This window comes from Varanus komodoensis, unplaced genomic scaffold, assembly GCF_004798865.1.
Source record: "Varanus komodoensis strain SLA01 unplaced genomic scaffold, ASM479886v1 scaffold38, whole genome shotgun sequence".
In the NCBI taxonomy this organism is placed as follows: Eukaryota; Metazoa; Chordata; class Lepidosauria; order Squamata; family Varanidae; genus Varanus; species Varanus komodoensis.
This window is the reverse complement of record NW_025335909.1, coordinates 4,516,931-4,530,957: the sequence shown is the minus strand read 5'-3', so window position 1 is coordinate 4,530,957 and position 14,027 is coordinate 4,516,931. Positions and strand designations below refer to the sequence as shown.

Genomic DNA, 14,027 nt, shown 5'->3' with positions numbered 1-14,027 from the left:
CCTAGCGGGTAAATTTGAGCCCGTGGAAAACACCACAATCTCCAAATAATTTTTGAGCCATTTGGGTTCTGACTGCTTTATTGAAGCATGATATTCAATACAGAGAAAATGGACAGAAATAAGAGAAATAGAGCCAATAGTGGAAAAATTGAGCGCTGAAGAAACAATGGCAGTAAGACCGGAAGGTGTCACGCAGCAAAGAGGGGCCATGAAGAGCTCAAGCAAATGGCCAAGAACTTATTTCAAGTTTGCTCAGCACAGCCCTGTTCGGCATGGATGATGTTGCCCGTGATGAGCAGAGGGGCTTGGCTGGGGACTCTCACATCGTACCACTGGTGGGCTGTGTGAGGGTTGGCCATTAGACCCCCCCCCCCCCGCCCCGGGAAGGCTGATAGCTCCTGCAACAGTGCAGCCCCTACCTGTTGAAGTTTTTCTTCTAAGCTTTCTAGGCGTCACCCAGAGCAACCCTCTTCTTGGGATAGATGCCATGGTCAGCACCAAGGATAGCTCCCGGAAAGCAGGGAAGGATCGTTGAAATGGTGACAGCTTGCAAGGCCTTAAAAGTCTGCCGTGATGAACCCGTGGCGATTTATTCCGCAGGCCTGGGGCCAGTGCAGAGGAGGCCCTTTCTCATGGGGCACCCTCCAAACTGCAGTCGCACAGGTGGGCAAATGCCCCGGTGTCTCCTGCAGATATGAAAGCATGGGCAGTAGCTCAGTATTGCTGACACTGACTGGCAGCAGTGGATTGCCACGAGCACTCCCAGCCCTATATGGAGCTGGTGGGGATTGGACCTGGGTCCTTCTCCATGCACTCCAGGGCCTCTTTCGCGCTTCAGGTTCCTCCTTGCTCTGCAGAAGACGTTAGCTGTCCTTTCCTTTTATATGTTTCATTTTTTGCTAAGAGTTTTCAGTTTTAATTCCTCGCACAAGAACATTTGCCGCCACCTCTTCCCTTTCCCTTTGGAAATTCAACTCCCACACAGCAAGCCTCAAAATGAACAAGACAAAAACAAATGGGTTTTTGGCATTGTTGTTATCAAGCGCGTTTAGCTGGAAAGCAATTTTCACTCCGTATATAAGCAAGAGGTTTGTTTTCCTTTAAAACCTCTCTCTGTGTCTTGCTGGTGGCTGGGCACAATTTATCCTGGTAAACTTTGGAATGGCAGCAAGTGCCGGATCCGCTTCAGAAGGTCCCCTGGGTGAGCCACCATGAGTTCTCATGTTCCACACCACACTTTGAAGGGTTGACCTGTGCCCACAACGCACACATGGAGGAACTGGTTAAGCTTAAACCAATTCAGCCGAGAAGGCTATATAGAACCTCCAGGCGAAGAGGCAGTGTACCTCAAAGCAATGGAAGTGGGGCTGGCCGACAGAGAGAAGCTTTTAAGTCTTCCCAGGGCTGGTTCTAGGTTCCTGAGAGCCCCAACTTCGCCACGTCTACCTTCTCATGGTCACTTCTTTATTTAAATGTGTGTATTCATATCTTGTTTTCTTTCCTGCAAGGAACTAAGCTGGCTTACATACTAATCCTACTTTCTGTGTTATCTTCACAACAATCCTGCGAGGTAGGTTAGGCAGACAGGCAGGGACTGGCCCAAAGTCTTCCACGGAGCTTTCATGGGAAGACTTAAAAGCTGGTGTGGTGGTAAAAGTTTTAGACCAGGGATGCAGGAGATCCAGGTTCTGGTTCCGACTTGGCCATGATGGCTGCTTGGGCCAGTCCCTCACCCTCAGCCTAAACTACCTCACTCCGTTGTTATTGTGAGGATTAAATGAAGAGGAGAACTCTGTCAGCTGCCTTGGGATCCTTGCAAGAAGAAGAAAGATAGGATCGAAACGTTATGTAATAATAATATTAAGGATACGAGTCACAAAAGAGGAACAATTTTGGTCGTGGCGTTTTGGACAGAGGCGCACAGGACAGAAGTGGAGCAGAGCCGACCCGGAAACAAGCTGCAGTGCGAAGCTGATCCAGGAATGTACATTGGCTCATCCCAACATTTTAGTTGCATCCTCGTGTTTTTAATCTGGAAGCCACTTTGGGAGCCTTTTCAGGGAAGCTGAGAGGCAGTATGTACATTTTCTCTGTGACAGAATAAACTATCCAGGAAATCCATCTCTTACAGGCTCTTTGGTAAGGACTGGCTGCAGCTAGCTGGGTTGGGAGGTAACAAGGATGGGCGACTTGTTGCCCTGTGGGGGTTTTGGCCAACAGCTCCTGTCAGCCTAAGCCAATGGCGGGGGAAGATGGGAGCTATAAGCCAAAACATCTGGAAGGCCACAAATTGCCCACTGCACATTCCGAAGGTGACGTAATGTTCAGAACGACAGTTTATTTCAATTTTTGGGAAGGCAAAGATCAAGAAATACCCCTCTTTTTTCAACCATCTTTCAGTTGTCTACCAGTGCCTATCAGCCCATCATAACTAACCTTACAGAGGAGACAGGAAATTTCCAGCGCCGGGGAATCATGTTGCAGTACCTGGAAAGCATTTTCCAAGCCTTACCCAATGAATCTATCTCAGCGAATACTGCCTTCAACCTCACAGAGGTAAATTTTGTTCTCCTGTTAATCAGTGTCTGGAGGTAAATTATCAATTTACTGAGGTAAACATATTTCACCTGTGGGTCAATTTACTGAGAGAAATTTCTCCTTCAGCTATTAGTCATACTGCTAAGGAAAATTTCTTTCACATCTTAATCAAAAAAAGGCTGGCCTAGGGGGCCCATGTTTGTAGACTGAGAAAAAATAATGTGGGGCAAAACGAGTGGGGAATTTGTCTAGAGGTAAAGAAATGATTGGCCATGCCAGAAAGTGCATCCATGTCGGGGGCGGGCATCTTACTTCCCCTGATGGGCCCATTAATAGGACTCCGACAGGTAGTGAATTGGTTTGGTAGAATGCTCTTTGCAAAAATTCAAAATGCACTTAAAAATATACGATAACAACAAATTCACATCTGCAAATGGAATTACTAAAAATAATATATCTATAAAACACGGTATTAAAAAAATACAATGGCTATCAAATCAGAGTGCCAGCACAGGAACTGAAAGCTGTCTGAAATTATATTTGCATGGATCTTCGTAGAAGCAGCCATTTTTGCAATGCCTTTTACATCATTGAAACAACCAAGTTAATACCTGGCCATAAATACTGGCATTGCTTTTCTGACATGAGGTTTGAATGTGATCTCAATAACATAGTCTCGGGAAACTTAAAATAAGCATCCGAACACGTAGATGGAGAGAAGATGCAGTGCGGAAGATCTATCACATTCTGGCTGGGGAGGAAAAAAAGAAAAACCCGGGGTTCAGAGAAAAAGCCATCAATTATGGCCCATATGGCATCACCTGAAAATAGGTAGCTATAAATCATGGATGTGCGACTTGCCGCAAGCAGCCCTCCAAGGTCTTTCTGGTAGGCCCACAAGCACACCCTAAGTCCCTGCTGAATTCTCCCCACCCGTTTCCCACAAAGACGATCTTCAGGGTGGCTTTTTGGGTCGCGGTGAGCAGTGCGCTCTCGCATGTTTGTCTGAATGTATCTCTACAGCGTCACATGCAGCTGTTGGAGCCAAGCGTTTGCAGTCCCGTGCCATGAGGGCTTGGCCTTGGGGAAAGCACGTGTAACTAAGGAAGGTCCTCTAGGAAGGGATTCTTTATATAGACCCAGCATAAAAGGGAGGCTCCTTGTGGGGGATGTCGTCCTCCGGCCCCCGCATACTGAAACGCCTCTCCAAAAGCTTAGTCCCTGGCAGCAAGAGAGGTACCGTGTAGCAGGCCAGTTTGCGTTGCATTTCCGGCCTCTCCCCTTCTGCCTTAGCCAAGCCCCTTTCCCTCCGGCCACTCCCACCCGTGTCCCGCAGCCCCAAGAGGGTCCCCAGAATGAAAGCTGGCCTCGGGGCAGCAGAGGGCAGGCAGCTTGTGCGGGCCGGGCCTGCCAGCTCTGGAGAGGCAAGGGGGCAGGTCAGCTTCCACTGCGAGAACGGCCCTCCACCCTCGCGGCTCATGGGCAGGAGCCGGACAGCTTTTCTGCTGACTCCCGTGGATTTTCCCTGTCGGCCCTGTTATCTGGCTAGGCTGAATGGCTCTCATAATCTGCCCTTTTTCCTCTGTGTGATGCAGTCAGCACTGCCTGCAGGATTTGAGTTGGCTGGGGTCAAGGAGTCACTCTCTGCTAACAAAACGCTGGCATCGATTCTGCAGCGACAGACAGATTCTTCTTTTTAACGATGGCTGGAATGACGCCTGTGACAGCGCTGATTTTGACAGCGACTGGGCTGGGGGTGGGGGGAGGGCAGCAGGGATGCAGATTAGTGGTCCAGGCAAAAGGAAAATGCATAGAATATGAGTCCTCCTTTTCGTTTCCCTATCAAACACCTATCAGATTCACGGTCTAAGTTGCCTAGGAGGAGGACCAAGTTCAGTTCTTAAAAATAGACCAATAGAGGGGAGAACAAAACCAGCACAGCTCTTCCTCAGCTGTTCAGCTTGAATTCCCATGCAGGCTGAGCCAGAATGTCGCTGCACAATGTAGCTGGCGGTGCCCGCAAGAAGAAGTTGGCGATGATGCCCAGGCTGTTATTCCTCTTCTGTAATAAACCTTTGTTTCTGCCTTTGCCCTCCTAGCAACCCAACAAGCAAAACTCAGCTTTGTCCGGGGCAGTAACAAGGCACAAATGGGTGATAAAACCTTACCAAGAAGTGTGATCCAAGGAAGCTGCAGCAGTTCCAAACGTGAAGATTTATTCCTCGCTTGCTTGGAGGGCTCGGGTGCTGCCCCTAGGAGTGGTCCTGAATTCCTGGCAGCCACGGGGCTGGATTCCTGGCAGGAACCCTCTCTGTGGGCTTATCCACTGGTGGGCCAGGCTGAAAGCAGAAGGGGCAAATACCAGGACGTTTCAGCAGAAAGGTGCCATCTTCCCACCATGCCCACAAGCCCCTGAAGTTGGAGGCTTATGGGCATCCTCTGAAAGGTGGGAGGCACGGCAGAGGCAAGCTTCGCCTCCCTGCTTTCCTCCTCCTCTTTCCCCTAGGTGGGCTTTTTCACCTGACTGTTTGGACAGGAAGGCAGAAATACCTCCTGTCCCGGCCTCTCCGTTTCGTCCAGTGCCCACTCCCTAAAATAGCCCCTTTCCCTCGCCTCCAAGGTCACTTTCCCAAGACAGCTCTGATTCCCAGGTCAGAATGCAGTTTCCAGCTTCTGCTTGGGATAGCCAGACTATGACACTGCCAAAGGATTCGTTTGTTCGGTCTTTCGTTCTGTTGGTCTTTCATTCTTGCTGCTGCTCACTAGGCTTTAGAAGAGCGGTTGCAGCCTTTTAGAAGGTGGAGGGAAAGCCATGCAAACATTCCTGCAGCCCTGGACTAGATGAATTCAGTGTCGGAATGGGACATTTTCTGTTGGTTTGAACAACTCCTGCTCGCAGCTTCAGTAAGAGCACTGCCTATGTTTTCCTCCTTTGATCCTGTAACATGTTTTCAAGAGCAGAGAGAGACTCTGCGACCTTATTTATATTCTGCAGGCATCGCTTGCACCCTTCCTCAGATTTTTATGATTTCATACAATTTCTACATGCATTTTTAAATATCACAAGCAGGAGAATAAATGGACACTAATGTAATCAGAGTTTTATTGTCCTGTTAATGTCAACAAATACCCTATTGCACTAAAATATTGCTGTGCCGTATCTAACGAGCCGAGCCTCAGCCAAGGGTGTCCATCTGTGACATGCATGCATATGTGTCTATTAAGAGTGAATCTCGCACTCCTGGGGGAATCGGCCTCCTATGCTGTTTCCTTACGAGTGGGTGGGAGGAGGATGTAAGAATAAAATAAAGCAACCTGGGTGTTGTTTATCCGTAGGTTTTCTTCAAAGCTGTGGAAGGTGTGCTTTCTCTCCCCGGCTGGATTGATGCCTCGCAGGTAATGCCTGAGGGGTGCACCTTGGTCACGCCTCACCTGCACTGCACTTTTTCCCCTTCCTCACCAAGAAAAGTCATCTCAGGAGGAGGGACCTTTTATTTAAAATAAAAATAAAATAAAATAAGACATGGTGGAAAGAGAAGGATGCAATCTGCAGCCGCTCGCTTCCAAGCTGCCTCTCGTAAGCTGTCTCCCCTCTGAAACATGGACTTCTAAACATGTGTTTGGTCTCGCAATTGATGACTGTAACATTTTCTCTCTGCCTGCCGTGTGTGTGTGTGTGTGTGTGTGTGTGTGTGTGTGTGTGTGTGAGAGAGAGAGAGAGAGAGAGAGAGAGAGAGAGAGAGAGAGAGAGAGAGAGAATGGGAGGGAGGGAGTGATATCAGCCCTTTGAATGTAAGGCTGACAATTCCTATCTCAATTGGATGGGAATTATCTAAAAGATGGGAGGCCCTGTGACCTGGACTTCAGTTGAAGCCAGTCTGTTTCCAGTTTGGAACCTTCATGGGTGGCTCATCGTGCTTTCAAGAAAAGCTGCTAACCAGGGAGGTCTGTACAGTAACCTTTTCTGCTGATGAGGTCGTACAGACCTGGAATTTATGCAAAACACATTTATCATAATTGGGTAACGTGCTAATGAATACAGCAGAGTTCAAAATGCGAGTCTGTCTCTTGCACAATTACAATTATGGGGGAAGTAGGTGGAAGGGAAGAGGGGATACTGGTGGGGAAGCAGTTGCTTCCACTTTTAATCTTTCAATTAGGAGCAAGTGCGAATGAGGGAAAAACTTTAGAGGTGTGCCTGGGGGGAAGACAGCTCCTTCTGCCCCTTCACGAGAAATCATGGGGCAGGAGGAGAAGGGGAGAGGTGTGCAGGAGCCTGTGATGGGGCAAAACCAGCTGGACCAGCACCCCATTCCCCTCCACACAAAAGCAAATCAGTGCAGCCCCTCTCTTGAGCTGACTTTTAAGCTCCGTTGAAGTCAGTGGGATGCGCTTGCTAATGGCTGCTGACGTGACTCACTTCTGAGTAGACACGCATTTCAGCTGGTTCCTTCTTGCACTAAAGGATAATTGGAACACTTGAGAAGGCACAACAAACTTTTTTCAAAGGGGAGGGGAGAGGGAAGCAGCCCTGCTTTTGCAAATCAGAGAGAGAGAGAGAGAGAGAGAGAGAGAGAGAGAGAGAGAGAGAGAGAGAGAAACATCAGACAGATCTGCTGTTGTTGCTTCCACTTCATGAAAGCCCTGAGAGGACATGTTGATTCCACCACCAGCCCCCTGAAACCAGTCCCCTTGGCCTCAGAGCAGCCCTGCAAATTTGGCACTCACCACGTACACCAAGGAAAACTGACAACTTTTAAGGAAGATCTCGTCTAATGGGTCCGAAGAGATCCAGGATATAAGGACAGAAACAGTGCAAGGAGGATGGGTTGGGGTGAGTGTGGCGGGACAGGCCGGTGAGCCAGCGGCCTTGTCGCAAGGCCCTGTTGGCTGCCTGTCCACCTTTGCCCGACCTCTTCCATCCCGCCACCAGCTCCGGCTCTCATTTCCCAAGCTTGCCTCCTGCGTTAGACAGAGCACTCCCCCTGCAACTCCCGTGACTTTTCTGTTGGCTTCCAGACGGCGCCCCTGGCTCGAGGCTTGATGGAGACGATCGACAACGTGATGTTCCACGTGGCTCACAATCTGGGAGGGAGCCCGTCTACCGTAACTGTTGAAGGCACGTCACCTGTGGCAGGTGAGGTCTATCCGGCACTCATGCCAGCACCTGACTCAGAAACCGGGGTCTGCTTAGGCACAAGATGACACCTCCACATCTGCAGTGTTTCACTTGCTGGCAAGCAGCAGGACGTTTCCCTTTCTTTCCTAGGAACTGGGGGCAGGGGAAGGCTGTATCCACAACAGCAGAGTTTATACAATTAATGCAGGAAAGGAAGCAGAGTCCATCGTTTCCATTGGACTCCCTTGTACGCCAGGTCTCTCCAGATGGACTGCTGTCTTGCTCAGTGCTTGCAGAAGGTCCCCTGATGGCCTGATTTTTAACAGCATCTACTGTGCACGAGTTATTCCAGGTCCCTTCGCATTATGCTTAAAATAGATGAAAATTAATGTACGTAAAACAGCTCTGCCAAGGTGCAATGCTGCACCACGGGGCAGATGGACAATGAAGTCTGCACGTATTATTGTCCTGTATCCATTCATTTCACTAGTTCGACTCCTAAATTTTGAACACTTCAAAGCCACTTTATACGCAGGGCTGCCTATCCCTGGATCACCCTATCCTTGTACCAGGATATGCATCCTATGCTCCGGTCCACCAGCAAGAATGGTTTGGCTGGCAGGTACCGGGGTTTCTTCAGGGATGGCCCCACTCCTTTGGGACTCTCTCCCCACGATGGCCTTGACACTGCTGTCTTTTAAAAAGTCCTGGAAATGCATTAATTCCAGCCTGCACTTGATATTTTATATTCTGTAAGCCGTCGAATTAAATATTTGAGGATCCTTATTTGCTCCTCCTTTTCATAGTATTGTCAGCTGCTCCATAAGCACAGAGCCCCCCAACAGGCAGGTGAAAAACCTGTTAATTAAATGAATACTCAGCATGTAACTGATCCCATGTCCTCTTCCTCTCCTTCCTGGGCTTCTGCGCTATGCCGGCACAATCGTACAGACTACTCTTTGGCCAAGATTCCTCCGCAGCACCTGAACGTGCCTCACTACCGCTTCCCCTTACGAGGGCAGAGCTACATCTCCATCCCCGCTGAAGCTTTCCACTACAAAGGTAAGGGCTTGACGGACAAGCACCGCGGATGCAGGGCCGCTCACTGGCCCTCCCGGTTGGCTTCCCACCGAACCCACGCTTTGTTTTCTCTGGCCGGCAGTGGCTTCTCCGCTCTCAGGCAGGGAGGCCTTCTAGCCTTGCTGCTTGAGAAAACTGAAGCTGAAGCTCTTTTTTGCAGCTGCCATGCGATAGAGAGGCTCGGGTGGAGTGAAGAGGCTTTCTGTCCTCAGGAGGAGGAGGAAGGCCTGAAAAACTCACGCGTGGTAGAACGTGTGTCTCAGGCCTCCTTTAGATTAGGAAAGGGGCGCAATTCAATGGGGGAGCCTGTGTTTGGCAGGCAGGAGGTCCCAGGTTCAGTCCAGGAAGGGGATAGAAGGACTCCTGTCTCAGGACCTGGAGAACTGCTGCTGGTCAGCATAGAGCAAGGGTGCACAATGTTTGGCCCATGGGCCACATGAGGCCCCTGCGGCTGTTTTCACAACCCTTGCCATGTTGTTGCTGCAGGTCTGCCCCTGTGGCGATTCTGCTGCCATTGTGATTCTACAATGTTTCCAGTTTGGAGGGCCGTGGACACTCCTCCCTTGGTGCCGTGTTTCCAGCCGGAAGCACTGGGATTTCAGCCATTTCAGTAGCATAACAACCTCTGGCAGCTGCAAGGCATGGCCTTCAGAAGTCCCAGGAGGGACCTCAGCCCTATGACATGGTCTTACTGAACATAAGGAAGCTTCCTATGCTTCCGTGTAAAGGCTGGGTAGAAGGAAGCCGCTCTGATTAGAATGGTCCAGGAAAAGACTTACCCCCTCCGTATGAACATCACACTAAAGTCCTGCAGGGCTGGGTCCTGGTTCATCCATGGTTCAAGCCCATTAAATGTTTCTTAAAAGTGTGGCGTTCAGTGGTGTTTATTCCCTTCTAAGGGTGCAACTTTCTAAGACAGCCCTACAAATTTTCACTTTGGAGGTAGCCCCTGGCTTTATTTCATGGGCTTCCTAGGTAAGAATGCGGTGAGATGACGGCCTGAATCAAGGATCTTTCTACTGGCTGAGTTGGAGGTGAGAGTTGCCGGCAGGAATGCTGAGCTGCAAAGAGGAATTTAGGAGGAAGGCTGGAACATGGAGCCAGGACGGGGTTAGTTGTTGAGCCAAAGGCACTAAAGAACACATTAGGGCAGTCTGACACTCCTCGGTTCCTGCCCAATTCAAAGGATTTCCACATGTTGATTGTAAAGCAAGAGGAGCACCAAAGTGCGTAATTACAGAACGTGGAGAAGTGTGGACTTTCTTTTCCAGAAAGAAACAGTATAGAAACCAGAATGAAATGGAGATCAGATCCAAACCCCATTAAGTAAACAAAATACCAAATGTCATCCAAAAATCCAGCAATGGATCAGGGATCAAGTATCGTGTGGCTTGCACAGAGGTCAAAACAATTCCAACATATTATCCACTATCATTACACTTGGCTCAATACTGCCGATCTTACATTTCCATGCCTGTTACAAGGACTCTGAGCTCTGGGATCCTTAGGTCCCCGGAGGTGCGTGTCTTGCCTTTCAACCCCAAGCCATCCTGAGCCGATTTTACAACAGATGAGTTAATAACCCGGAAGTTTAGCCTTGTTACATTATCACAGTGGGAAGACCCCCACACTGACTTCCAATTGCTTGTGGATGTTCCTCATTTCACGGGGTGGGGGAGAGTTAGGAGAAACCCCATTAGAGCAGAAGTGGAAGAAGAGGGGAAGGCTGTCAGCTGACCGTGTGCTTCCAAATGGCCACTTTGCTATTTTGCACTCTTTCCGAGAGCTTCAGCACTAACGCTTGTTCTTTCTTCCCAACTCCCCACCAGTCTGGATTACCATTGTGGGAGTACTCTATCATACCATGCACCAGTTCTTCCGCAACATCAAGCCTGTGGATACCAAGTAAGTTCCTTCAAAGAACACAACCATGTGACTTCGTATGGTGCCCATAGCTTTGATAACGCCTTGTGGGTGTGTGGAAGAACCTTCACAGGTGGCGCTGTGGGATGGCTGGGGGTCTCTGCAAGTTTATGGATGGGGTTGGGTCAGGTCTTGTGTCTTCCAAATCTCAGTTCTCTAATGGGAAGGTTGCCTAGAACAAGAAGCGCATCCTTGTGTCCACACCCTCCTTGCGTCTCCCACACATTCACATAAATGTCATGCACTCTCCCCAGCTTTTATCTCTCTCCCTGCTCCCCTCCACCCTTTCTAATGGGTTTGTACTTCTGCAAGCCATTGGATTTCCCCCAGCCTGCCAACAATCCCGCTTCTAACAAAATGTGATGCTGTTGGGCTATGAAGGATCGGCGGTCACTCCAGCACATTGGAGGTAGAGGGTACGCGATACGTAATGGACAATCCCTCTTCTGGTTAGTGTGTGGGTGTTCCAAGTGCTTGCTCACATACATTACCTGAAGTATATTTTCCAGTATCCTGGAAGGTAGGCGGTGTTACTTTTCCTCCTTAAAATGGCATATTCTTTCACAGATCTCTACATCATGTCTCCCTTGGCTCACAGTCATACCTTCTCAAGGTGGCCTTCCATAAAAACAAAAAACAAGACTTTTGTATCTTCTCGCACAGTAGCAATACTATCGCTGTGCTACTTTTATCTCTTTATGATATTTTATTGGTGTTCTTGTAAACCATCCCGAGACGTCAGTGATGGGATGGCGTACAAAAGTTTTAAATAAATAAAAGCAAATAAATAGATATTGCCCCACCTTCTGAGGTGGAGATAATGACCGTGAAGGGTTCTGTGTGTATGTGAAATGACAACTAGCTGGGATTCAAAGATCGCTCAGGTGCTACTGCAACATGCTGCTCAAATATACCCTGGAAAAGCATTTCCAAGTGGAAAGAGTTTCAAAACCAGGTTTGTTTTGGCTTGCTAAAACCGCTGCATTGAAAGAAAGTGACAGTACAGCCTAACACTGGCTTAGTAGCTCTTTGGATCTATTTAAAGGCTGAGCATTATTTTTATGACTAACCTCTCTCTGCTCGGCTTTATTTTTTTAATTCTGCTCTTGTAAAGGTCTTATCTTGTTTGCGCTGAAATAGGGTGATGGGCTAAACTAACACAGCAGTGATGCTTCCTCCTCCACCTTTCACATACACTGCTGGCTAATTTTTTACACCGGCAAAGCGGAAAACAGCTTCAGGGTCCGTTTGCTTTCTGCATTGCGCCAATGCAGATTAAAGAGAAAGGGAACTTGCAGCAATAAACCATTTTGAGACTGCTCTGCCCCACCCAGCCCAGCCTGCCTGAGGAACTTCCCAAGTCTATTTATGGCAATCGTATATTCTCTTTAGCCTGTCCAAATATATTTACTCAGGTATTCTCTGCAGGGGGAAATGAACTAGGGGAGAGGCTGGTTTTCACAGCTTCCCTCTCCTAATCAGACTGAACTTTGCAAGGTTTCTCAACTTCTCTTTTTAAACTAAGATGATGGGAGGACATCTGGAGAGTAGGGCTGCCTCTTAAACCTCCCTGAAAAAGAGGACAAAAGGGGGCATCCATTTGTGAGAAATGTGCATTCACTAATTCACATCTGGAATGCATTGTTCCGAAATAGAAAGGTAATATATCCCACCAATGAGGGGAACGGGATGCTGTGTTTGCCGATCCATTCAGTCGGCTGTTAAGCAGCACCTTCTGATCGGCAGGCTGAAGCCACAAGCTCTGGGGGAAACGCAGCTATTAGATTCTCCCAGTCCAGAAAACCCTTGCCAGGACTGGCTAGGAATATAGATGGACTCCATCAGAAGGGAGGTTTTGACCGACAAAGAGGGCCTTGGGTTTTGGGGCCAAGAGGAAGCCAGCTAAAGCGGCCAAGGCCGTTCAGGAGCCAAGACGGAGGCTCTAGCCGACAGGACTAGACAGTGGGTGGGTGGGTGATCAATGGAGTGGTAGGAACACTGGGTCAGAATCCCACGAAGAGGATTCCACACCCTTCCTCTTGGACATGCCAGCTCCTGTGTGAGGGATTACATGAGGAGATCACCTTGGGGACAGGCAATATTTCTTTCCATGATACCATGTTACAAGAAGCCATAATTTATGGATCACTCTCTAGTTAAGCTGTCTTATCTCAATAATTTGTGATGACAAATGTGGTCTGAATATTTTACTTCCCTCTGACATAGGAAAAAGAGGTGGGGAGGAAAGTACTGTTTAATATGGGTTCATTCATACAAGCCGCCTCCACCTGAGTTTCCCGACCCCCTTTTGCTGTGATCCATGTGGCCATTCAAGTACGAGCATTCTCAGGACCCCTGAAGCAGGCTTCTTAGGTTGTCCATGTGGTGTAGTGCTTAGATGAAACATAGAAAACAGAGCGAGTCAGAAGGGGCCTCCCGGGCCATCTAGTCTGACCTCTGGCACCAGCCGGCTCCACTCACGACATGCCCACCATGTGGATGTCCAGCCTATCCTTGAACACCCGCATCGATGGGGCCTCAACCACCTCTCATGGAAGCCCATTCCACACCCTCGGGGTCCTGACTGTCAGGAAGTGCTTCCTGGATGGATGGAATGGGACTTGAGAGACCCGGGTGCTAGTCTTCACTTGACCATGAAGCTCACTTGTTGACTTTGGGCTAGTCACTGACTGAGTTTAGACAACCCAAATATCCACTCTCAAGGGTTGTTGCTGCACCACGTGCTGTTCCTGTAATGTGGGTTATCTGAACCTAGCTATGTGAAAGAGACATGGCTGGTTAACCATGAAAAACTGTGGTTTGTTGCTGGACTGTGAACGACGAGTTGGTCCCCATGGTTTGTTATCTTGGTTGGGTTCAGACAACATGATTACCCACTCTCAAGGAGTGAGAATGAGGTGATTATTGGTTGTGGTGGAACTGTGGGTCGTTCTTGAAACATGGGTTAATTGTGTTGACTGAACCCAGCCAAGATTACAACCCATGGTGAGCAATCCAAAGTTCACAGCCCAATGACAAACTGTAGGTTGTCTTCCTGGGTTACTAAGCCATAGCTTGTTTGCACAACTGGGTCCAGACATTGCAATGACCTAGGAAGTTTCAGGTTTAATGTATAAAGCTTTACACAGCTTGGGACCACAGTACTTAATGGAGTGCCTCTCCCAACCATAATCTACCCAGACATTGCACTCAACATCCAGGGCCTTCCTCTGAGGTCCAACTCCGAGGGAGGTTTGGAGGGTGACAACAAAGGGGAGGGCTTTATCTGGGGGTGTTCCCCCTGCGGAATGATCTCCCCACTGTGGCCTGCCTGGCATCAGCCTTGCATCTTTCCTGTGTCAGGTTA

General features: G+C 48.8%; 1 protein-coding gene across 3 annotated transcripts in view; it reads left to right on the top strand.

Annotated features, from left to right (window-relative positions):
* The window catches only part of ADGRD1 (adhesion G protein-coupled receptor D1), a 148,008-nt gene that overhangs the window by 19,033 nt on the left and 114,948 nt on the right, over positions 1-14,027 (top strand). For all 3 annotated transcript variants that reach the window (XM_044440635.1, XM_044440637.1, XM_044440636.1), the window contains 5 exons: positions 2,401-2,556; positions 5,875-5,934; positions 7,558-7,675; positions 8,609-8,719; positions 10,567-10,642. In XM_044440635.1, coding sequence (XP_044296570.1) covers positions 2,401-2,556; positions 5,875-5,934; positions 7,558-7,675; positions 8,609-8,719; positions 10,567-10,642 — 521 coding nt within the window. The remainder of the gene's footprint in view (positions 1-2,400; positions 2,557-5,874; positions 5,935-7,557; positions 7,676-8,608; positions 8,720-10,566; positions 10,643-14,027) is intronic.